The sequence below is a fragment of the Carettochelys insculpta genome, chromosome 5, assembly GCF_033958435.1.
Source record: "Carettochelys insculpta isolate YL-2023 chromosome 5, ASM3395843v1, whole genome shotgun sequence".
NCBI classification, from domain to species: Eukaryota; Metazoa; Chordata; order Testudines; family Carettochelyidae; genus Carettochelys; species Carettochelys insculpta.
In genome coordinates, this window is record NC_134141.1 from 106,901,207 (window position 1) to 106,926,297 (window position 25,091).

The 25,091-nt window shown below is 45.6% G+C and overlaps 1 protein-coding gene across 3 annotated transcripts in view; it reads left to right on the forward strand.

The window, feature by feature from the left end:
• Positions 1-811: 811 nt before the first annotated feature.
• The window catches only part of NPR3 (natriuretic peptide receptor 3), a 69,683-nt gene continuing 45,403 nt past the window's right edge, over positions 812-25,091 (forward strand). For 2 of the 3 annotated variants that reach the window (XM_074995696.1, XM_074995697.1), the window contains exons 1-3: positions 812-1,893; positions 10,403-10,525; positions 17,255-17,421. In XM_074995696.1, the coding sequence (XP_074851797.1) occupies positions 1,200-1,893; positions 10,403-10,525; positions 17,255-17,421 (984 nt within the window). In that variant the 5' untranslated portion in view covers positions 812-1,199. The remainder of the gene's footprint in view (positions 1,894-10,402; positions 10,526-17,254; positions 17,422-25,091) is intronic. The other variant, XM_074995698.1, reaches the window with a different exon arrangement.

The window sequence follows — 25,091 nt, forward strand, 5'->3', positions numbered from 1 at the left end:
CTTGCACTTAACACCATGAATTGTTCCATTTCTGTCAGTACGGGATGGTCCGGCCCGGAGGTACCGCTCTGCAACACTCAGCGCAGTAAGAACCTGCCAGAGCGAATGCTGCTTTGTCTGGGCTCCTGCCTGGGGCCGGGGGAGAGGAGCTCCGATGACCTCTCCCTTGCAGGTCCTGTGCTGATACCTTGCACGGCTGCAGAATAGCTGCATGGAGCTTTTGCCGCGAGGGGAGCAAGGGCCGCTTCCCTTTCGCCTGCAGCTTCCAGCAGGGGCAGCTGCGGGAACGGGGCACCCCTCCCGCAGCTGCATGGAAGGACCATTTGAGTCCCGCAGGGCTGGAGGGGAGGGGGACGTCAGTCACACAGAGGGCGGCTCCCGCCCCAGCGAGCGCTTTGCTTTCGCGGCGGGACACGCTGCCGCTTGCACCGCCCCGGTCGCTCCGCATGCAGCGTTCCCGCGCGCGCGTTACTCGCTGCAGCCCCAGCTGCAGCCTCGGAACGGGGCTTTTGCACGCCCTGGTGGGACACGTGCACGGGGTGTGGGGCGGGGGACAATCGCCCGTAGGGGGGGTTTCAGAGTCCGGATGGCGAGGGTGGAAGCGATCTCTCCGGCCAGCTGCCGCCGAGCGGCGTGGTTTTATTCCCTACCCACCTCCCCCCGTGCTCCAGGTTTGCGGCGCCCTGAGCAGCCATTGCTAACGAGAGCGCCCCTGCCCGAGAGGCGCAGCCGGTTACAGGAAGAGGGGCTGCGGGGGGGAGGGGTGGGGGAGCCGGGATTTTGTTTGGGGGCGGGGGGCGGAGGGGCGGACCGGCCCTGCAGGAATGTTAATGAACGACTCCTCCCCAAGCTCAAACCCGGCCTTGCAGCGCCATGTGTGGCAACAGGCGCGCTGGCTCCCACACTATTTAAACCGAGGGCTATAGCCCAGCGAGGATCCATAAGCTCAGCCAGGAGGCAGCGCGTGGGGAGGGGGATGCCCCACCAATAACAAGTGGCTGGGACAGTGAACCTGAAAAACACCCTTCCCATTAAGCCACCCAACAAGCGAGAGGAAACCCAGACCCCCAGGCGCGAGACCTCTGTATGAAAGGGTGCGGGGCGAGAGGTTGGTAGCACTTTCTGGTTCCGCGCAGGGCAGCCAGGGGGACTCGGAGGCAGCAGCGAGCGGGGGGAGGGAGCTCACTGCTATTCAAACAATGCCATCCTTCTTCTTACTTAGCGGCCCCTGCCCCCTGATGGCTTGGATGCTCCTGGCAAGCGGCAGCAGCAGCCCCGCCGAGGAGAAGCTGATCACGGTCCTGGTGCTGCTGCCCAAGGACAACTCCTACCTGTTCTCCCTGGCCAGGGTCAAGCCAGGAATCGAGTACGCCGTGCGGAGCTTGCGGGAGAACGGGACCTGCCTGCCGGGCTACAACTTCAAGGTCATCTACGAGGACTCCGAGTGCGGCAACCGGGCGCTCTTCAGCCTGGTGGACCTGGTGGCCCTGAAGCAGCAGAAGCCGGACCTGCTGCTGGGGCCGGTCTGCGAGTACGCGGCTGCCCCGGTGGCCCGGCTGGCCTCCCACTGGAACCTGCCCATGATCTCGGCGGGGGCGCTGGCCACCGGCTTCAGCGCCAAGGCGGGCGAGTACTCGCACCTGACCCGGGTCTCGCCCGCCTACTCCAAGATGGGCGAGATGTTCCTGGCCCTGTTCCGGCACCACAAGTGGAGCCGGGCCACGCTGCTCTACAGCGACAACAACCAGGAGCGCAACTGCTACTTCACCATGGAGGGGGTTCATGTGGTCTTCCAGGAGGAGGCGTTCCACATGGCCGTGCACAGCTTCGACGAGGGCGGCCGCTACCTGGACCTGGACGAGATCGTGCGCTCCCTGCAGGCCGGGGAGCGAGGTGAGTGAGACGCCGGGCGGGGACCGAGGGAGCCCGGGCACCTGCGGGAGAGGGGAGGATTTCCCTTTCCCTCCCCGGCCCACTGGAGCAGGACCCAGCCGCGGATCTGACACCCCCCCCCCCGCGCTAACAGCTCCCGGGGGGGTTATTTGCCCAAACCCTCCCCGCTAACGGGGTCTGGGCCGGATCCTCGCGATCCCCGTCACAAGCGCGCCTGCTGGAGCCCCCCAGTCCCCTCCTATGGCCGGGCGGATCTGCGCTTCCCCGCCCGGCCCCAGCTCCGCAGGGGGCGCCCGCCGCCCAGCGCCTCGCCTGGCGGGACCGGCTACGCGCGGGGCCGGGCGATAAGGACTCCCGGGGTGTGCGCGGCAGATTGCCCCGGGCAGCCCGTCCCCCCCACCGCGGACAGGGGACCCCAAGCCTCCCCCAGCCAAGGAGCGCCGCAGCGTTGTTTCACGGTCCGAGAAAGCCCTGGCTGTGCCCGGACTGCCCGGGCGGGGGGTCTGCAGCTCCCCTCTCTGTGGCGAGTCGCTGCAGGGGGATTGGCTGCCACAGTCCCCTGTTGACCATAGGGAACCCGAAGGGGAGTCCCCCGGGCAAACACGCGGCTCGGGGCGGATTCAGCACAGGTGGGGCCCCGGGTAACCCAGTCACACGCCCCCGGTGTGCCGAAATGTGCCTGTGAGCTCCTTATTGCTGCTTTACGGTACCCCCGTGCCTGGCGATACAATTACACGTAAATCGCCTGGGACTGACGCGACCCATTCTTCTGTTCCAACCAAGCCAATTGTTTAAACCAAGTGGAGTTCCGGCGCCCTGAGCCGCCACTGACAGCGCTGGGAATTCGGTCCAGCCCGCCGTTTGCTGAGCCTTCACCGTCCCATTGAGCGAGGCCGGCCCGCGTCTATACCGGGCTCCGGCGTGAGCGCCCCTCCCTTCACTGAGAATCGGGGGCGCAGCTCGCGGCGCTTCCCCCCGCCCTGTGCACCTGAACCCGGGAGATGGGGAGGGCGGAAGGGCGCGCGGAGGTGTCGCCAGCCGGCAGCTAGTCTGCCGTGTTCGGCCGTGGAGCCAAGAGCTGCATTCAGCGGCGGTGAGCGGATGAGCTGGGGGGCGAGCGAAGCACAAAGCGCCGGGCAGCAGCCAGGCGGGGGGAATGTGCGTGTCTGGAGAAGAGCGGCAATGCTGCTTCCGGCTCGGAAGCGGAGTAAAGCGAACTCCAGAGCGGTACGCGCAAGCAGTGGGGAAGCCACAGGACAGTGATTAGGCGGAGGCTCAGGGGCGATGGCAACCCTAACCCGTCAGGCATTGCTTGGCTTTGTTATCGCCTGTTGGAGCGAAACCCTTTGCTTCAGCTAGCTCCCCGCGTGCCTTTGCCTCTTCCGGCTGGAGGGCGACCAGACTTCTCAGGCACCCAATGGCAAACAGCAGACCCGATCTGTTTTTCCTACGGGCTTCCCTGACACGTGCCGCGTCTAAAATGCGTGACTTTGCGCAGAGCGATGAGTGAGACTAAGATTCTCTAAGCTGCCCTGCGTGTACGGTGCTGCCAATGTTTCATGCTCTGTGCTGTCAAGTGACCGCTCGCACTGTCGGCAGGGCAGATCTTTTGTGTCGTTTCCTGTTTTTTATTCAGATCGGGAAGGTTTCCTCCGTTTAGGTCACACACTGATGGCGTTTAGGTTGCTTTAGTTCACCACTGTGGTAGCTATCAAAGGAGCCAGTTATGCAAGTGGTTGGGGGTGGGCTACACAGTGCAGAAGCTTGACACTGGCACTGCTGTGTTATTCATTGCATATGTATGGCATCTGTTATGCAGAGGCATCTCAAAGGGCAGATTTCCCTGTGGGTCTGGAGCACTGGAAGACTGACTGATTCTTATTATGGTTCTCTCTTTCTCTCACGCAAGGCATAGTAATAGGTAGTATACCAAAGAATCTAAACACGGGACAAAAAGAAACCAAATTCTTTTGTGGTGTATTGGCATATGAAAATTACATGTAGTTACTGAGTACTGTAATCTGCTTAGAACTTGTCGGGAACTCATCCTTAAATAATTCATATGGATATATATATTTTCTTTAAGGTTACATCTAAATGTATTGCATTGTGCCTCTCCTTACACCAAACTGAATTTAGCATTTGAAGTGTGTGGTGTTTTGGCTGATCATCCTCATGAACACAGTTAAGGGTAGTGGAGACCCTGGTGATTTTGGGGGAAAGAAGACTCTTGAAAGGGGTTATATTTTGCTGTGCTGTCACATGTTGAAAAATTTCAGCATGACGCTGGTCCCAGTGAAACCACTGGCACCTCCTTCTTAGATGAGAGCAGGACCATCTCTTTCGAGCAAAATCCTGGCTATTAAAATCAATTTTGCCATTTACTTCAACAAGGCTAAGGGTTGCTTTTTATTTTATAGTAGAAAAGTATGGTATGATGCTCTTTATTTTATAGTAGAAATCAGCTTTCTTTCAACAATCTGCATTGCTAGGAAGAGAAGACAGACATATCTGCCAAACAGCAGATTTTGGATTGGACAGCAGATCTGTTGCTTATCCTGCAAATTTTCAAAGTGACTCTGCATATGTTCAAATACTGGGCAAAGAAGTTTTCCTTTTATCCTGCTGAGTCTTACTATGGAGATTTCCTCACTCCTTTCATTTAGAAGCCCCATTAGGTATTGTATTGAAAAAAACTTTTTCGGGAAGCAGTTAGCAGCAGAATATGTGAATTGCTAATGCTTGCCTGCGTGCAGTAGTATCATCACCGTTACCAAACAGGGAGAGAAGTGGCTTGTAAAACATAATCCTTAGACCAGGTAAATTTGTTATATATCATATAATAGTAAAAAGCTTGAAACATGACAGAACAACCCATATATTTAGAATACATTGGATTACTTTATGCCTTTGGTACACAGCCACATTCAGTGATACATTTTTGCTACAAGCAATGCTAACCTTGGATTTTTGTAAATTGCTCATTGAAAAGAAAAAACAAGAAAAGCAGAAACATGTCAAAATATTCCAAGCATCCACTATGCACTCTTTGCTAGTTGAGCAAGTTAAAGTTAAAGAAAGTCCCTCCGTAATACTGACTAGAGATTTAAATTTAAAAATACTCACTTCAGATTATTTTTTTAAACCTCCAGTTAAATAGAACCCTATTGAGTGAGAGAGGGACTTTTTTTTGCAAAGCGGAGATAACAAATCAGGCTCCATATAACACCAGTGCAGTCACTCTATGGTATATTTGCATTGATGCAGTGTATCGACTTGTACACTGCCTCTGCTGCACGGCAGCCTTGTGTATCTAGCTCTCTGCACCTGGCACACCTAGAAAGCTGTGCCAGCTGCTGTGCTGTGTTTGTATTCAGTGCCATTTGTGATCCCATCCATGTGGTCAGTGGGGCTGAAAGCCATTGCAGGTTTCAGGGCAAGGTGGGAGGGGAACCTGACTCCTTACCCTGGAAGGGACAGAGTGCTGGGCAGTCAGCCCCATGTGCCCCCATGCTCCCTCAGAGCAGCAGCACACAGAGCACACAGTGTTGCTGTGGCGTTTCACATGGGCCCAGAGCTCCAGCTACTTCAACAGTGGTAGCAGCTGAAACTCAGGGCCTGGATGTGGTAGCCTTATCCCACGTGACCTGGGTAGGAAGAAGCCCTAACTCAGAAATACAGTATATTTTAAAAGCTTTACCATGGTCAAGAAAGGAAGACAGCTTGACAAATACACATTTGAGCCTTTGAAAATGGTTCTTCCAAATCTTAACCTCACAAAAACTTACCACGACAAGTGAGTGCTTATTACAAATATCGGCTTTTTTATTTTTCATGCTTGTCCAGATCTTTTCAACTGGCTAATGCTTTCGATTTAGCAATAATTAGTTTATCAAAATTCAGTTGTGAAGACTGCAGTCAGGTTTTGTTGATAGTGCTGGCTAAGGCCCAGATCCACGAAGAATGAGAGTAGTCCAATTAATTGCAGTAAGATTACGGATGTCTCTAGAATTAAGCATTGTATAAGCACTTGCAGGATCAAAATTCTAGTACAGGTTGAACCTCTCTCGAGCACCCTCAGGACCTGACCGGTGCTGGATGAGAGAATTTGTTAGACGACGAGGTCAATATTTTCTAGCACAGCATTTCTCAGCATTTTTCATAAAGTATTATTTTTAAAAAAAAAATTATGAATACCCCCAGACTTCTCTGACATATGCGTAAGGGTATGCATACCATCGGTTAAGAAACATGGTCTGAAGGTAATCTGAGGTCTTGAAATAAGTGCCATTCAACCTTTCCAGATTACTATACCCCTTTTAGGAGTCAGATTTGTTTTGCATACCACCAAGTTACAGGTCACTTAAAAAACTGTTTACAAAAACATGCCAAAATATCACAGAAAACTACTGAAAACTTTCTGACTTTCTGCCATCTTATCAAATAAATGAATTGAAATGGAACTATTGGACTTATATTTTACCATAAAACAAATGAAACAGTAGAAATAAGTCATTGCCTGAATGAACTTTTAGTTTGCAGTGACTTTACTAGGGTTTTTATGTAGCCAGTTGTAAAACTAGGCAAATACCTAGATGAGTTGATATACGCCAGGAAGACCTCAGAGTACCCCCAAAGGCACATGTACCACTGGTTGAGAAACACTGTACTAGCACATTACCAACATTTCCACTGCTTACTGGGCTCTTAGAAGACATTTAGGGATAAATTACAGGTAAATAACAGCACAGAACATTGAGAACCAGGCCTGGTGGCTGTAAACAAGCTGTGGGACCATGGGCACTTGGCCACACCTGTGATAAGTGGTGGTCCAGCTAACTGAAATAGTGCCGAATTACAGAGTTTGCGGGACAAGAGAGTTCCAGATTAGAGAGGTTCACCCTTTACTGGAATTACTTTGATACTTGTATTTTAAAGTAAGAAACTCAAACAATTTAGGCATATATTGTTGCAGTTTACAGATGCAGCCCAAATAAACAGTCACATTTTTACTTAATTTAAATTTTTAAAAGCTTGCAAAAAAGTGACAAACATACACAGTTTATCTTTGGATTTTATGGGTGTATTTCCTGTGCACACTTTAAAATGTAATCTTTGATATATTCCTGCTGTGCTACAACCACATCCAAATAGCTGACATTAGTCCTCTTACATTCCTTTATCAGCTCTCAAACCATGACCTATCAACACATTTTAAAGCGGAAAATTTTCCGCTCTTCATTCCTGTTAGTCAAGAGCATTAACTAGTACAGGGGGAATAACTTCAGTTTCACTTACAGGATGGGGATTTTATGGTAAATAAATGTGAATTATGAAGGCAAAAGTCAGGGCATGATTGGGAGAGCAATTAAAGAGCATTTAAAAGAAAAGAAAACACGCTCCCCTTCCCAATTAGGACCAGTGTGCCAAATTCATTCCTGGTGTAAATCCAGAAAAAATTTGATCCCATAGGTTGTATTTGTTGATAATGATTCAGTAAGTCCTATGCCAAAGTTTATACCAAACGCAAACTCTTTTTCTTTTCCCTCTTCGTGTAAGTGAATCACAATACTCATGAATTGTAGTTTGCTCTGGAAATTATTATGGTGATCGTGATCGCGTATAGTTATTAGAACAGACCTGTCCCTCGTGGAACTTCTCTGAAGTGTGTGAGATTACCCCAGAGATGAATTTGGACCATTATTCATATAATGGAAGAAACCCAGAAAAGAGTGGGAAGAGGCAGGATTACATAGTAAAGTTTTGGCTTGCTTGCAATCTTATGTGAGCACAAGCACTTTTGACAAGAAAAATAGAATATGATTTCGATTTGGGTGAAAATAACTGCTTCCATCAGTGTAGCTTTGCCATGCCTGGCACTATTTCTTGGGAATATAGGTTATGTTCCTTTTTAGTTGGCACGGTGACAACTTTTCTTTTGAGTTTTCTGTTCAAATCTACTGGGCCAGGCAATTAAACATACATACTTATGCCATTCCTGACTGGTTTTGCTTGCTGCATGTGTCATCCTGGAAACAGGAACAGAATGCTCTGTCTGGACCCAAACCTGCAAATGTTTCTTTGTTCAGAAAATTTCATGTGTGCTGTGGCATTATCTAGCAGTCTGTGGCTTTGTCTACACTACGGCATAAAGTCAGTTTTAAGACACTTAACTCAATTTTACAATGTGACTGTCTTCATTGCAAATACCATTAAGTTGATTTTAAGGGGTGCTCAGATCAACTTTCTCTCTCCGCCCCTCCCAGGTAGTGGAAAGCCAAATATGATTTTAAAAGGTTGAATTAATGCTAGTGTAGAAACAGCGTTACTTTAAATTGATTATATTGGCCTCCAGAAGTATCCCACAATGCTCCAAGTGTGTCCCCTCTGTCCGCTTTCACCTCCACTTCTCTCCAGGTGTGCAGGAAGTAGGTAACAGGAAGCCCAGTAATTTGAACTAATTTTCTTTCTGGCCAGAGTGGCGATTGCATCTAGTCATGATTTCTCAGGGTTGCCAATGAGATGTTTGCAATGAGACATATATATCTTTTGATGAAAAGGGAGAGGAAAAGAGGTGGAGTAGCCTTCATGTCGTGTATGCTGGTGAACTGACTACATGCCAGCATCATTAATCATAGCATCATAGAATACTAGGACTGGAAAGGACCTCGAGAGGTCATCGAGTCCAGCCCCCTGCCTTCAAGGCAGGACCAAATACTGTCTAGACCATCCCTGATAGATATTTATTTAACCTGTTCTTAAATATCTCCAGAGATTGAGATTCCACAACTTCCCTAGGCAATTTATTCCAGTGTTTGACCACCCTGACAGTTAGGAACTTTTTTCTAATGTCCAGCCTAAACCTCTCTAGCTGCAGTTTAATCCCATTCCTTCTTGTTCTATCCTCAGAGGCCAAGAAGAACAAGTTTTCTCCCTCCTTATGACACCCTTTTAATTAGCGGAAAACCTCTATCATGTTCCCCCTCAATCTTCTCTTTTCCAAACTAAGCAAGCTCAATTATTTCAGCCTTCCTTCATAGGTCACATTTTCTAGACCGTTAACCATTCTTGTTGCTTTTTTCTGGACCATCTCCAATTTCTCCACATCTTTCTTGAAATGTGGTGTCCAGAAGTGGACACAATACTCCAGCTGAGGCCTAACAAGCCCAGAGTAGAACGGAAGAATGACTTCTCATGTTTTGTACAGAGCTAGTACAGAAGGAGAAACAGAGAGGAGATCCATACTTACACAGATGAAGTGGCTAGAAAGAGGGTAGCATGGTAGAACAGCAATTACGTTCCTATAGGCTGGAACAGCAGCTATTAGTGGCAGGTTGGGGAATAGAGTCTATCCCTGTGGTTTCCAGTTGGTCCAGTTGTAATTTTGCTCCCTGGACAAAGTGTCTTTACCCAAGTACTGAGTGGGAAGGGATGAATTTCACCCCTATTAACTATTAACATGCTGTCAGAGTTTTTAGTCAGACTTCTCTCAGGCTCATTGAAGCTTACAGTGAGTTGTTCTTCTAGAAATCACTTATACCAATTTTGACATATGGTCGCACTTGTAGATTTTCACTGTGACTCCCTCCACACCAGCATCCAGTACAAACTAGAATGCAAGAGCCCAGGTGTATCACTGTATTCAGAATTTTAAAGCATGTAAATGTTGTTTAGTTATTATCTCTGGGATGATAGCATAACTCTGATCTTCTTGCCACTAGCATGAATCTATGTGCTTGGATGGAGTTCCACCGAATAATAGCAGGTCACATTTTAGGATCGAAACCTTACCTGGGTTTTGGATCATTGATAAATGAGACCCTGAGTCTTTTAACTTTGTAACAGTTTTCAAGGTAGTCAAAATGAAATTTTAAATCATTTTATCATTTTATGTCTTAATCCCTGGGATAATTTCATGTTCACTTGCAAGAAGGCAGTGACTAGAGCACTGGACTGGGAATCAGGAGCTCTAGCTTCTTCTCCTGGCTCCACTACTCACCTGGTGGGTAGCCTTGGGCAAGTTACTTATCCAGTTGTCCCTCAATTTCCCAAGTGTAAAACGGAGATAGTGATAATCCTTTATATAACACTTTAAGAGCCATTGATAGAAAGTGCTATGAAAGAGCTAGATATTATTGTTGTAATAAAAATTAAAAGCACAATTAAGCAAACTAACCAACAAAAACCTCCCCACATGACATGAATTAAGAGTAAGATAATAATTGGGTGTAATTCTTTGTTCACTGAAGTCAGTAGATTTTTAAGCCTTGATTTCAACAGGCAAAGGAATGACCTTAGGTACTTGTATGGAAACTTGAAGGTTGTTGGAGCCCTGGCTCCTTTAGACTTTGGAAATCCCAGATTTAATTGTTAGCCCTGTTCCCATGATTTTCAAAATGTTGGGAGGACAGTTCAGGTCAATGTATCTGGCAATGGCCAAGTTCCATAATCTCTTCTCATGGGTCTCCAGAACAGCCTCTTATCTCTGTTTTCCATTTTCCTCCACCAGTTGTCATAATGTGTGCCAGCAGTGACACAATAAGGAACATCATGCTAGCTGCTCATCGACAAGGACTGACCAATGGGGACTACGCTTTCTTCAACATTGAACTCTTCAACAGCTCGTCATATGGTAATGTTATTCCCCCGCGCCCCAGTGTGTTGCAAAACTTTCTGTAAACATGATAACATTTTTAGATTTGTCATTCTTAAAATATACCACTATTAGTCTTAAAATACACCACTATCTCTCCCTGACCCTGAGATTACCCGCCACTTGAATTATGATATTGGGAAGAAGAAAACCAGAAATTCTGGATTTAACTGTTTCTAGACTGAGCTGTGTGAAGAAAGTGTGTGCATAAATGGGAGCTGTAACATAGAAATTCCTTTACATTGAGGGAAGATTGCTTCCAGCAAAGACCTTTGTTATACCAGCCAGTTCTATTCTATTGTGTGTGTGCTAATTCACAGTAGGTTGCTCCAAATCTCAGTCTTGTGACTGCAAAGTCTTGGGCCTGGAATAGCCCAGAGCCTGTTGTGGGCTGGAGCACACAGGATGGATGGAAAGCTAATTAGTGGTGACACAGTGAATTCCAGCGCAGAGAGCCATTGTTAAGGCAATGATGGGTTGCCACCAGTCAGAGAAGCTGTAAGTCCTAGGGTGAAATCTTAGCTCCTGTGAAGTCAGTGGGAGTTTTGTAGGTTTCTACCTGTACCAGTGGCTGGAAACCATTGACATATGCTCCAGTTTTTGGTGACACATAATCCTGCAGAGACACACAGCTTTATTTAGCACTGTAATATCGCCCGGTAAAGCACACCACAGGGGCGGGAGGCGGGGCAATTGCACCAGGGCCCAGTACTGTGGGAACCCCATGCCCTTTAAATTGCTGCCGGAACACCAAATGGTGCGCTTTAGGCAGCACTGAAGGCTAGCCACCCCAGCCCTGCCCCGCTTCTGCCTGAAGGCCTGTCCCTCGTGGGGCATAAACTAGTTCCCACCCACTCCTTGTCTGGCCCAGGGGCCTGACAAGGCTGTCCACCCCACTGCAGCTGGCTCACAGAAGCAGTTGTACACAGCAACATAATGTTGTCACATACAAGTGATGTGCTTTTATTTGTTAATTGCTTCAGATTTGGGTGCTCCACATATCCACATGCTAAAAGATATCCTTAAGTGCCACGGTACATATTTCAGAAAGGACTCAGCTCTACAACCTCAGAGTTAAGGAAGCACTATCCATCTGATTTCCTGGCAACTGACCAGTTGGGTTTGTTCTGTTTGGCTGTTTTTTGTTTTAAATTGTGATGCAGGGTTGTTTAAAAAGCATTTCTTGACTATTTCTATAAATAGTGCCTAGGAGGGAAAACATTAGAAGGCTCTTCTGCTCTTCTGTTTTAATAAGGGACAAACTAACTCTGAAAAGGAATCGATGAAACTGACTGCACACCAGTTGTCAAATGCATAAAGTAACTAAACTGAACACAGAATTTCCACAGTTTCTTTTACAGCTCTAGGTAACTTTGTGTTATTGGAATTCTGAAGAGGTACAGCGCTCTAAGACAATATGAATTGCAAGTAGCTTTTGCTCCCAGAAGGGCGCACAATCACACTTCTGTGATCCTTTGTTCTTACGTTTTTGTTTTTTTTTTTAATTTTAGTTTGTAAGGAGACGCATTAATTGTTGAGGCTGCAACAGTTGCAGTGCTCCTCAGAAACTTCTTTAGGTGCTGCTCCCAGACTTCACCCCCCAGAGCAACCTTTAAAAGAATGTGAACCTATGTAAATTACTTTGGAAACTCTGTTAAGTAAAGGTAATTTCTCTGTTTCCAGTTACAACAGCTTTTCAAATGTTTAGGTCAAACTGACGCATAGAATCTTGTTTAAATTTTGAGCCAATATTACCCAAAGCCCAGCTTTCTCTGGGAAAGCTAGGATTCAACATGTGGGATTGGGAATTAGGCTGCTTAGACCATGGTTTAGTAACATCTTGTGTCTGTCAGCTGTTGTCATGTACTTTTCAGAGATACACCTCATGGTAGAACAAAGCTTTTGTGCGTAGAATCATATGGTTTGAAGAGACCTCAGCAGGTCATCCAGTCCAACCCACTACTGAAAAGGGGGTAATCCCAACTAAATCATCCCAGCCAGGGCTTTATCAAGAAGGGATTTAAAGACTTCTAGGGAAGGAGATTCTACCACCTCCTTAGGCAACCCATTCTAGAGCTTCACCACCTTCCTAGTGAAATAGTTTTTCCTAATATTCAACCGAGACCTTCCCTACTGCAACTTGAGACCATTGCTCCTTGTTCTGTCATCTGTCACCATTGAGAACAGCCTCTCTCTATCGTCTTTGGAACCATTTCAGGTAGTTGAAGGCTGCTCTCAACACCGCCCCCCCCCCCCACCCCGCCCCGCTTACTCTTTTCTTCTGTAGACTAAATAAGCCCAAATCGCTCAACTTCTCCTCATAAATCATGTGCGCCAGTCCCCTAATCATTTTTGTTGCCCTCTGCTGGACTCTCTCCAGTGTATCCACATCCTGTCTGTCATGGGGGGAGCCCAGAACTGGATGAGATGCAGCCTTACCAGTGCGTAATAACAACTTCACTGGATCTGCTGGCAGTGCACCTACTAGTGCACCCCAGTATGCCTTTGCCTTCTTGGCTGCAAGGGCACAGTGTCAGCTCATATCCAGCTTCTCATCCACTGTAATCCCCAGATCTTTTTCAACAGGACTGTTGCTTATCCAGTGATTTCCCAGCCTGTAGCAGTGCCTGGAATTATTTTCTGTCCTAAGTGCAGCATTCTGTGCTTGTCCTTGCAGAAACCTCATCAGATTTCTTTTGGCCCAATCCTCCAATTTGTCCAGGTCTTTGTGGACCCTGTTCCTAACCTCCAGTGTATCAACTGCTCCACCTAGTTTAGTGTCATCCTCAGATTTGCTGAGGGTGCAAGCCATCCTCTCATCCAGGTCATTAATAAAGGCATTGAACAAAACCAGTCCCAGAATCAACCCTTGGAGTACTCTGCTTAATACTTGGTGCCAACCAGACATTGAGCCATTGATCACTACCTGTTGAGTCTGATGATCTAACCAGCTTTCTATCCACCTTATGGTCCATTTATCCAGTTCATATTTCTTTAAGTTGCTGGCAAGGATACTGTGGAAGACCATATGAAAGCCTTGCTGAAGTCAAGGTATGTTACATCCACCACCTTCCCTATATCCACTGAGCCAGTTCCCTTGTCATAGAAGACAGTCAAGTTTGTCAGGCACGATGTGTCCTTGGTCAATCCTTGCTGAATATTTCTGATCCTGTTTTTCTCCTCTAAGGCTGTGGCTCCTAGAAATGTCAGTCAGTGAATCGCCTCATTAGCATTCTTCAATTTGGCCATTAGCATGGCTCTTTCGAACTTTTGGCCAAGTGCGGCCACAGCCTAAGTGCTTCAAAAGGGATTCCTTGTGGATCTCCTCCATGATTTTTCTGGTTACAATCTTGTATGGTGATACCTGGCTATAACAGTAGCTGAGACAGTCATTTGGAGAAGAGACTGAGAATGGACTGAAAAAAGAGTAGGTGGTCAATACAAATAAAGAATTAAAAAAGGGTCATTTTTGAATTTCGCTAAGATCATAATCCACAAGGACTATAGCGAACACAGAATCATCAAGAGGTCATCAAGTCAGTCCTGCCATAGAGCAGAGGACTGAAGCACCATCTAGGTCAGGGGTGTGCATAGTGTGTGTGTGTGGGGGGTGCAGCACAATCGGTTGCTGGATCTCAGGCTCATCCATCTGCTTAAAAATGTTGCAGTATGTTCCTGTTTTTATGTATGTGTATTCACGTTTATATACCTATTAATAAAGTTTTTATATTCTACAGACTTATTTTTGATTCATGCTGAAAGGGGTCCTTTTATATGAACATAACCAACATTTCCGTCAGTTTGGATAACATTAGACAGGCTGGGGAGCCCTGCTAATTGCAGAGATAAGAAGTGGGCTCGTTGTAAAAACTTCTCTTACCACTGCTCTAGACCATCCCTGACAGGTGTTTGTCTAACCTTCTCTTTAAAATCTATGATGACGAAGATTCCACTACCTCCCTAGGCAATTTATTCCAGCGTTTAACCACCTGACACACAGGAAGTTTTTCCTAATGTCCAGCCGAAAGCTCCCTTGCTGCATTTTAAGTCCATTGTTTCTTGTCTATCATCAGAGGTTAAAGAGAATATTTTTTTCTCCTTCATCCTTGTAGCAACTTTTAGATAATTGAAAGTTGTTATGTCTCCTCTCAGTCTTCCTTTTTCCACTCTAAACAAACCTGGTTCTTTCAATCTTCCTCATAGGCCATGTTTTGTAGACCATGAATTATTTTTGTTGCTCTTCTCTGGACTTTCCCCAGTTTGTCCATATCTTTCCTGAAATGTGGCACCTTACACTGGACACAATAATTCAGCTGAGGCCTAGTCAACACAGAATAGAGCAGAAGAAATTCTTCTCAAGTCTTGCTTACAACAGTGCTGTTAGTTTATCCCAGAATTGTGTTTGCCTTTTTTGAAACAGTGCAACATTGTTGACTCATATTTAGCCTGTGACCCTAGATCCCTTTCTGCAGTACTTCTTCATAGGTAGTTATTTCCCATTTTTTATGTGGGCAACTGATTGCTTCTTCCTAAGTGGAGTATTTTGCATTTGTCTATATTGAATTTCATCCTGTTTACCTCCGACCACTTCTCCAGTTTGTCTAGATCATTTCCATTTTTTATCCTTTTCTCTATAGTACTTGCAACTCCTCCCAGCTCAGTGTCATCTGCAAGCTTTAAAAGCATACTCTCTATGCCATTACCTAAATCGTTGATAAAGGTTTAAACAGAACTGGACCCAGAAGTTATCCTTGCAAAACCCCACTCATTATGCCTTTCCCAGCATGAATGTGAATGACTGATAACTACATTCTGGGAATGGTTATCCAACCAGTTATGCACCCACCTTTTAGTAGCTCCATCCAGGTTGTAGTTCTCTAGTTTGTTAATGAGAAGATCATGCAAGACTGTATCAAATGCATTACCAAAGTTTAGATATGCCACATCCACCACTTCCTCCTAAGCTTCAAGGTTTGTTATCCTGTGAATGAAAGATGCAGCACCATTGTACTTTGGTAAACAAGAAAGACGGAGTCCCAAGCACACACTTCTTTCTCTGGGAAGGAGAGAGAATGGAAGGGCAATACCATTTGACTTGGGTCTCATGGAGGGCTAGACTGTGACTTGTCACAAGGCCTGTGGCTGGAGTGGCAAGCGATGGCAATATCCCAGTATCCCACGTTGAAAGAAGTGGTGCTTCTCAGAGGCTCTGTTCTCTCACTGTTTCCCACAAGCTCGGTCAGGAGTTGATGTGTAATTTGCTATTGGCCTCTGCCAGTAGCACATTATGATATCTCTCCAACAGCTTATCTGCCATCACAGCACACTGGGGGACAGAGGAGACAAAGTAGGCTTCTCCCACATTTCACCCACTCACATGCCTGGGTCCTGAGTCCATGTAACCCCCTCATGGCTGTAAGATCTCTAGCCCTCGTCCTTCCATGTTTGGGCCCATAGTTCCAAGTCAAGGCAGACAGAATATTTGGTACCTGATAGCTATCATCTCTGGCAATCACTCCATCTCCATTCCTTTCCCTTGGTCTCAACTGACCTGCTTTCCAGCTCCCTATAAATCAATCAGTTCCTTTAACTGAGCCGAGTGGCCATATTCTCCCTCATTTCAGGGTCCCATGTGTCTTCCACTTCCAAACCTTGACACTTACTGATATTCTAGTCTTTGTACTTTTACCCACAATTGTCTTTTAGTTCCAAAAATAAAAATATCTAGCTTTTTTTTTTTTTGAGCATTAAAAGCAAGTTATTTAAGGTCACAGTCATTCTCCCAAGGCTTCATTATTTAGCAATACATAGAAAAGCTTTAAAACCTGATCCAAGGCACTGTGAATATTTCCATTGACCTCAGTGGGCTTTGAAGCAGGCCCTTTAGGTTCATCCAATGCATAGGAAGCACTCAGGGCACAGCAGGATCAGGCCCGGTCAGGCAAAAGCATTTAAACAAATAATCTGCAATTCAATTTACAAATCTCTGGTTACTGCATTAGTTTCATGAGCCTGGTCTGTCACCTGCTGTGTCATTGCAAATACAATGTGTGCAGAGGCATGTGTGTAGTTAGGTGCTTATTTTTTGCATAGAGAAACTGGGACTGTCTTGCAGCCATTGTGCACATGGCATCCCCATTGATTTCAGTGGGAGAGTCAGGCAGCAAGTGATTACACACACAGGCCCCATGTGGCATCGTCCCAGGTAATTACTCTTCTTACTCCGCTTAGCCCTGGCTTTGCTCGAAGTTTGAAAGGGAGTCAGTGGCACATAGACTGGGGAACAGACCCCCGTTTCATTCTCACCTGTGCTAGCCCTTCCGATCCTGCTTCTCTGTATTTGAGGATGTTACTTGCTCCAATCTAGACTTGACTCCAGATAAAAAATACAAATAAGCAAGCAAATATGGGAAGAAAATCTCATTGCTGACCATTCTCTTAGGCTGGGCTTCTGCATAGGGACCATAAGAGGTATAATTATTTCAAGGACATTATGCCAGTCCCCCCCTTCCCATCTTGTTCCCTAAGCATCAAGAGGTATGTTGAATTCTTACATTAACCTCACAGTACATATTGCACAAAAGTGACAATACCCCGTATATTGCTGTCTACCCCAAGCAACATATAGGAGATATTTATGCAGCAAGGGAGAGCGAGCCCTTTATGCAAACTAGCCTGGAATTGTAAATATTTTTATTTCTCCCTTAGGAAATGGCTCGTGGAAGAGAGGAGACAAACATGACCTTGAAGCAAAGCAAGCCTACTCATCCCTCCAAACAGTCACTCTACTGAGGACAGTGAAACCTGAGTTTGAGAGGTTTTCCATGGAAGTGAAAAGTTCTGTTCAGAAACAAGGTCTGAATGAGGATGATTACGTAAGTACTTGATTATGAGCCTAGAGCTTTTAGCATCCTCTGAAACAGGCTCCTGATTAAATCAAAGGTGACAAAGTGGCCTATTCTCACTCTGTCAAAAACACCTGGGTTCAAGCTGTGAAACTCACTGTTACCTTTGTGAACTCTCTGGAAAGATGTTTTTCTCCCTAGCTAAAGAAAATTGCTCTTTATGTTTGTCCACAGTCTTCAGGGAAACACACAAGGGGGAAGGCCAGAGAAACTGGGGTCTCCACCCTCTGGCACTTTCACCTTTCAGCACACTCCTTTTATTGGTAACTTTGTTTTTAGTCTCTGTGTAATACCGTCTCTCTCCATCTCTCCCTCCTTCTTTTTTGCTCAGGCAAAGAGGTTCTCAGCAGGTTGAGCTATCCAGGTGCATCTACCAAATTGAACTTTTCTTATCTTTAAGGGGAGTTGTGCCCTACTTCCCCGCTGACCATGCTAAAGTTGTCTGTGTGGTTTTAACTGTCCAAATACACCGGTATTCCTGGTATTCCACAAATCCTGTCATGTATTTAAACCTGGAAGTACTCCAGTGCTTCAAAAAGGGAGGCAAAATACTATATTTCTGGTTACTGTTCACCTCTAGAGCAAGATGCTTCTGGGAAATGGCACAGAGTATGAGCAACACTGAAAGACAAGAGTATGCCAAGATCATTGCGAGATGTGTCATCTCTGAGCTGAAGCTAGGCCAAGCTCAGAACACACACCTGCCTGCATGCTAGAGCAGGTACTTCGTTTCCAGTGGAGGGGGAACTTCCCATGAGCACTAAAACCCTTGTGACATGGCTAGAAGTTGTGGCCACATGCAAGCTGAATCTCACAAGGCTCCAGGGGAATATGTTGAGGATGTCAGTCCATTGCAGTGACAGTGCTGTGCAAGCCCAGTTTCCCCATCATTACTACTGGAACTAAAATGGCCACCATTTATACAGACAATCAGTGAAAAGCTACTTGGTTTGATAAGTTCATACACTATTTATGTTGTTTTTATATCATTTAAAGGATTAGCATTGACTGACTTCTATAAAACAAAGGAAATCAGCAACAGTAAATATGCATTGCTTGAAAAAAATGAGATTATGGGCAGAAACACAAAGTTATGCTAATGTGCGTGCTAAGGTAACAAACAGGAGGGCTCGCCTGCACGGTATTGTACAATATCAGTTGTCTTCAGAAAATTGAAGTCTTAACTAACTGTAGAGCAGCTCCCATTGAAAACCGATCACCTCTTTGTGGTTTTAAATGGGGGGAGGAATATTGGGAACTAAAAGCCTTTTTGATAGTTACTTGGGAGAGTTTACAGTCACAGCTTGGGTCATAATTCCAGCCACTTGAAAACATGCAAGTTGGATTGAAAGAACTAGCTTTGAAACCTGGAAAGCCTATGCCACACCTTGGTGCTACAGTGAAACAAAAAGTGCAACTGAGCTCAAATAGTGCTCTAACGATGGCACAGGAGGCCCGTTCAGATTGGCACAGTTTCCCAGATGAAATGGTAAAACAGCATAACTCCCACAGGACACAGGGACCAGGATAATGCTGCCTTGTAAGGAGCTTCGACATGTGTCAAGGAGAATGACAAACCCTGACTCCCAACAACCAGAACTGAACACATGTCCTGGTAGCCCCACCAGTCAAGATCAGCCAGGCTAATGTTCAGCAACCAAGAGCAGCCCAATGACCAAGAGTGGGCCTGAGGAAAAGGGCTGGGAATGGGGCAGTTGCTCCAGGGCCCAGGATTTCAGTGGGGCCCGCTCCCCCAGCTGCTGCTACTTTGGCAGCGGCCGGGGCTCTGGGCCCCTTTGAAGTATAGTGGCAGTGCTGCTCCAGCACTCTGTGCTACTTTGGCAGGAGGCAACAATAAGGTCCAGGGGGCACTAAAGGCTGACTGCCCTAGGCTCTGCCACATCTCCCCTTGGTCCCACCCCTGTCAGGGGTGTGGAGCCAAGCTCCCCTCCCACCTTGCCCCGGGGCATGTGTTGGCTGTCAACCCTGCTGGCCAAGAGATTCAGGTAGCCCAGGAGCCAGTGAAAGTGGGAGCAGGAATGTTAGCCACCCAGCTCACTAACTGGAGTGGGTGGATTAGGGAGCATGGTTTGGAAAGAAGGACAGCGGTTCTGTGCGATGTGGAGTCTGCATTGACGTTATGTTTGGAGGAGTACGCATGTATCAATTCAGGCTGGCTTACAATGACATTGGTGGGAACAGACAAATCCTGTTAGAGTGCAGAAGTAGCACAATATGTCAGTAAGATCCACAGACTCCTTCACATTGGCAAACAACAGTGTTTTGTTGGCTAACTTTCTTATTCTCCCAGTAGGAAATTGTCACCAGTTCTTGGCAGTCAGATCTCAGTGCTGATAACATTCACTAGTTGCTCTCCTCAGTACACAATCAGGTGACCTCATCCCCCTCCCGCCTGCCCCAAAATTCTCTTGCATTTTCCTCAGAGAGGGAACGGGAAGGACATAGAGCTATAGGGAAAAGGGGGCTGGCTTCAAATAGAAGTTCAATGTGTACTGAAATTGCACAGTTACTTACCTAGCTTTACACTTTTACTCATAAACCTTCCCACATCAGTTTATCCATCTGATTTTTTTTAACACAGTTTTAATGGGATGCTACCAGGATAAATATTATATGTCATTAATACCTGAGAGCATTACAAGTTAACAGATTTTAGTAATCTAATTTACTGCCATTTGTGGTAACATTTATTTTTTGCAGTCACTTTGCTTGGACAATGAAAACAGACTTATCAGCTTCCCTGATCTGATTCTCATACACCAGCACACTAGTGCAATGCCTGGGTTGCAAATACTGCAGTCAGACAGACAGGGCAATCAGTTGCAGACAGTTATAATCCAAGGAATTTTTTAAAATGTAAATTAAGAAACATGGAAGAAGAAAAAGGAAAACAAAAACTAAGGGCCAGACATCACACCCCAGAAATCTGTGCATGAGACACCCCCATCACCAAGTTTTCTTACAGTCTTCCTGGAGGGGAAAGAGGATGCCAACTGCACTATATTCAGAGGCAAACCATCCTATGGGGCAGCCACTCTAGATCCCATGCTTTGGGGGTCCCACAGCAGCCACCTCAACCATCCTACTCAGCAGCAAAGGGTCCTGCCTGCAGGGACTGGGCTTGGCTCCTCATTCCAGTGTTGGGACTGCTGCAGAAGTGCCCTGGTTTTATTTATTTACCCAAATAACAGATTTTTCTTCAACTGTCCCACTCCCAACATGCTGCACTTTAGAAAATGTGGCCACTTATTTTGGTGTCTGAATGGGAGCTGAGCTCTTCTGATAACCTGGTCTTCAGCCTCAATCCTGCTACCCATTGCCAAACTCCAGATGACTTCAGTAGATGCAGGATTAGCACCTGCTGCATGCTGAATTCCTTTAAAAGTCTATATGGACTTGCTTGCGGGTGGACTATGGAATCAGGACTTTATAATATAATTAATGGTAGTTGAAACTTCTCAGTAATCCCTCTGAGATATAGAGTCAGAACTAGAGAGAGTAAAACAGCCTAAGGTTACAGGCTAAGATATTGCCCTGTCACCCCCTGGGATATAAGTAAGATATGAACCATCTACTCACAACATACACTGAATACTTGTAGAGTGATTTGAGATGCTTGGATTAAAGTCAGAACATAAGAACTCAGAGATAAATATGCCAGAGACTATAATGGAAGTGGTTGCGTTTACCTGAGATCAACAACTGCAACTGCCACTTGATTGGGGTGAGAATAGCTCCAGAGAGACAAGCTGGTGGAAAAAAATGCTTAGCAAGAAACAGTGTTTCAGTTAAATTATACGCACAGTCCAATTTTATTAAACAACACTGAGCACTTAATGCATTGGTTTAAGGCTGCAGTTTGAAATTTCTTAATGCTACCTCTGTTCCTGGCTTGGGGTAGGATTCAGTAAAAGGTGTTTTTATATCTAACCCAGGATTCTGAGCTGGGATGATTTTATAACCTGGGATATTTGCTCTTTTGAGGTTAGCAGGCCACCCATGGCTTGGTTTCTCTTATTTAAAAGCTTGAAAAATTAACTAATTAAACAAAACATTCTGGCTGAGTTAAATGCACAGCTGCATTGTTTTGGGGGACAGATGTGTGGAGTTATTTTCTTATCCACTGTCCTCTTCTCAATACTTAAAACGTGCACCAGGAGAAGGAAAATTGAAGTTCAGTTTGCCTACAAAGCCACCTCACTCAACAAATGTGAGCAAAGGCAAAGCTAAATGCATGATTTAGATCAGCTAAATGCTAGCTTTTGGAATTTGCCAATTTTAAGGATTAAGACTTCTAAATGAAAAATAGCCCAGAAAGGAAACCTCTAAAGCAACACTTAGTGCTTCTCCAATTATGTACAAAAGCTGTGTGGGAGGTAGCAGTAGTCATAAAGTTTATCACTTCATCCATAACATCTGTGCCAGACTCTTCCCCATGTGTATTGCCTTACGTCATCCTTTAATTGGGATTGTATACTCAAAGATTGGGGGTCGGGGGATAAGCAATTCAGCAAAGTCACTGAGAAAGACAGGAAAAAATATAAAACATATTCAATGGTGTATGTCCCATTCGTCTTCTTGGACCCAGCCAGGCAGGATAAATTCACAGGCAGGCTTTTGTGTCTCCTTTGACTGCCTCTGAATGAAAGGGTATGGAGGGAGGGGGGTAATGCCTCTGCCAGAGAATAATTTGTCCAAATGAATAGGTTTATTCAGTGCCTAGAGTGCTTTGCTAATTGTATTTGAAAGAATAAAAGCAAACCTCATGTTGCTTTTAGTAGCAAGGAAAAAAAAAAAAGACTTCACATGCCATCTTATTAATAAACAGATTAATTCTACCAGCAAAGCACAGTTAGGAATTTGGACCCCATTACTACATCCACTGAAGTCACTGGCTGGTTTCCCTACAATTAATAGCAACAAAGTGGAACTCCTGATTGCTGAGTATTCTGGGTTTAGTAGCTGCTCCAGGCTTTGTTTTTCATTTGGCTATTTTTTTGTTTAATTAAGGTTATTGCTGTTACCATTTCCCTAATGATGGGAAAGACTAGTCTTGAGTATATTTGGTTCTTAAAAGTACTGAATGTAGGTAAGGTGTTGGCAATTGACTAGTGCCATGAATGAAAACATGTACCTGTTAGTTTAGTTTTTCTGCGGGTGTAGGGAGAACAGAGAATCTCTCAGGTTATTTTTTGAAGTTATTAAATCATGAACCAGTCAGTACAGAATTTTAGGTATGACTTAAAATAAGAACATTGGGATGTATGTGTTTAGAATTGTTAGTCCTGTATTTTTCTCCAGTTTTTTACTTTGGTTTCATAGCCAGTTACAATTCATTTTAGCAAACAGACATATGCCCATGTGAAATATTAGAATTCAGGCAGGATATGCTTTCTTTAACATACTTACCAGATATATATATATAGGACATTCCACTAACAAGAAGTAAAGATGTTGAAACTTGTAGGTCTTATGGGCTTTTGTGCATTACACTTTTTGCATTACTGAAAGTTAATATTGGGCCAGATCCTGTTCCCTTTTAAGTTCACAGGTCTATTCCCACTGATTTCAAAGGAGTGCAGGATTGGGCCTGTTCTGTTTGAACTAGAGCATATCAAGTATGTGTTATAGCTCATTTTGCACAATCTGACATTTTAAAAAACCCCAGGGCATTCACTGACTGACTTTTCTAGGAGCCAGTAAGTACATCCACTACATTTCATAGTCCCAAAGTAGCTTATGAAAAATAACATTCAACTGGAAGTTCTTTATTTAACGGCACAAAAATCTAAGCCCGGCAAAGATGAGGTCATTTGAACAAAAAGTCTGAGGGGATTTAGGTGATAAAGACCTCGGCTGCAGGAAATACGGTAGCAAATAGCAATCCAGTGCCAAAAAGAGAAGCACAAGGTGGCCATTTAATCCCTTTTTTACCCAGGACAGAAGTGCTTGTCTCAACGGGTATCCAGGGATGTTCGAGCACTGGAGACTCACATTCCAGCTACTGCAGAGGGCTGCTTTTATGAGCAGAGCTGCAGTCAGCTATGTTGGATTAAGATTTCAGCATGAGAGAATTTACTGGACTCAAATAGTTTGAGGTTGTTTTTTGTTTGTTTGTTTTTTTAGAGATGCAACAGAAAATGTTCAGTTGCAAATTATGGCCCTGGCCTTCAAATCTTGCCATGTGGGTAGAGCTGAACACCCATGATGAGGTCCAAATGGAGACAGAGGCTACCTGTGCCGAGCTCTTCGGCACTTTGGGCTAGATCCTCAGCTAGAAAAAAAATATAGCATCACTCTACTAATTTTACCTGAAGCTAGTCTGAATTAAAGATGTTGAGGATCTGACTCCCTCACAGAAAGAGGAGGGGACCTGCAGTGGCATTAGCCACTTCTCAGGCACCCCTCATGATCTGGGGTGATACTGCCTCAGTTTCCCCATCAAGAGGCTTCTTAAGCTCCGTTCGGGTTTTGCTTATCCCTTCACCACCCTTTTCTTGAGCTCTGCATTTATTCACAAATATAAAGCTCCAAAGTAAAACTCTCAGTTCCAAAATATAATCTATCAGTTCTACTTTCTCTCCAGGTCACACCCCTCTTTTCCTGCCTGTAATCTCCACAAGGAAATCCCACACCACACAGGTCTTTCTGCTAGAACCCACTCACTCGCACAGCCTCCAGCCCACATGACTCTCCAGACCTTCCTGCTGGGGGTGTTTCTTCCTAGGGCAGGCTACTCCCAGACTGTTCCTGGCTGGAGCCCCAGGTCTCTGGCTTTGACTTCCTGCTGCAAGTCCACAGCAGGGTTACCATACTTCAGGTTCCACAAAAGAGGGGATAATGTTGGGTTGGCAGAATTGGAGCAGGGATTCAATTGGCAGTCCCTGAAGAGGTACTCATTGGAGCTGGGGGGCAGGGATTCTCCCTGTCACACTGGCAGGATGGCTGGCACAAGCCCAAGACACATCAGCAGCCACCAGTCATAGCCTCCCTATGGGAACCCTACCCAGGGCTAGGAGCCATAGCCTGGGTGTGCACAGGACAGCATCTGTGGCTCACAAGAGAATGCAGCCATCAGCTGTGCATGCCAGGGAGCAAATGATCAGGAAGGGGACCAGGAAGGGTCTTTCTGAGCTGGAGCTTGTCTGCCCTGCAAAAGGTCTGGACATCTTCTGTTATTTGAAAAAATCCCCCAGGAAAAGGAGGCTCAAAAAAGAGGCAAAGCTAGGAAAACATGGATGTACAGTAACACCAGTCAGGGTCTTCCTTGCAGAAGTCTTTCTGACTTCCTACAGCGTCCTGAACTTCCACCTCCATACTTGCTACCCTTTATAGGAAGTTACCCAAACCACTCCCGGGGTGCCTCTTCAATCAAATGAGTTGGCTGGTTGGCCCTCAACTCTTCAGCCTTTAGGCAGCAAGCCACCAGTTACAGGGACTCTCTAGGCATAAATAGATGTTGTTGTTTCCTCATCCCAGGCAAATGCTGGGTTTGTGATCTTATCCCTCATACAATGTTTTATTTGCCAAACACCGAGTGCTGCACAGGGTTGCTGAAGAGGTTTGTTTTTTTTTTTGTTTTTTGGTTTTTGGTTTTTTTTTTTCGGTAGGGATGACAT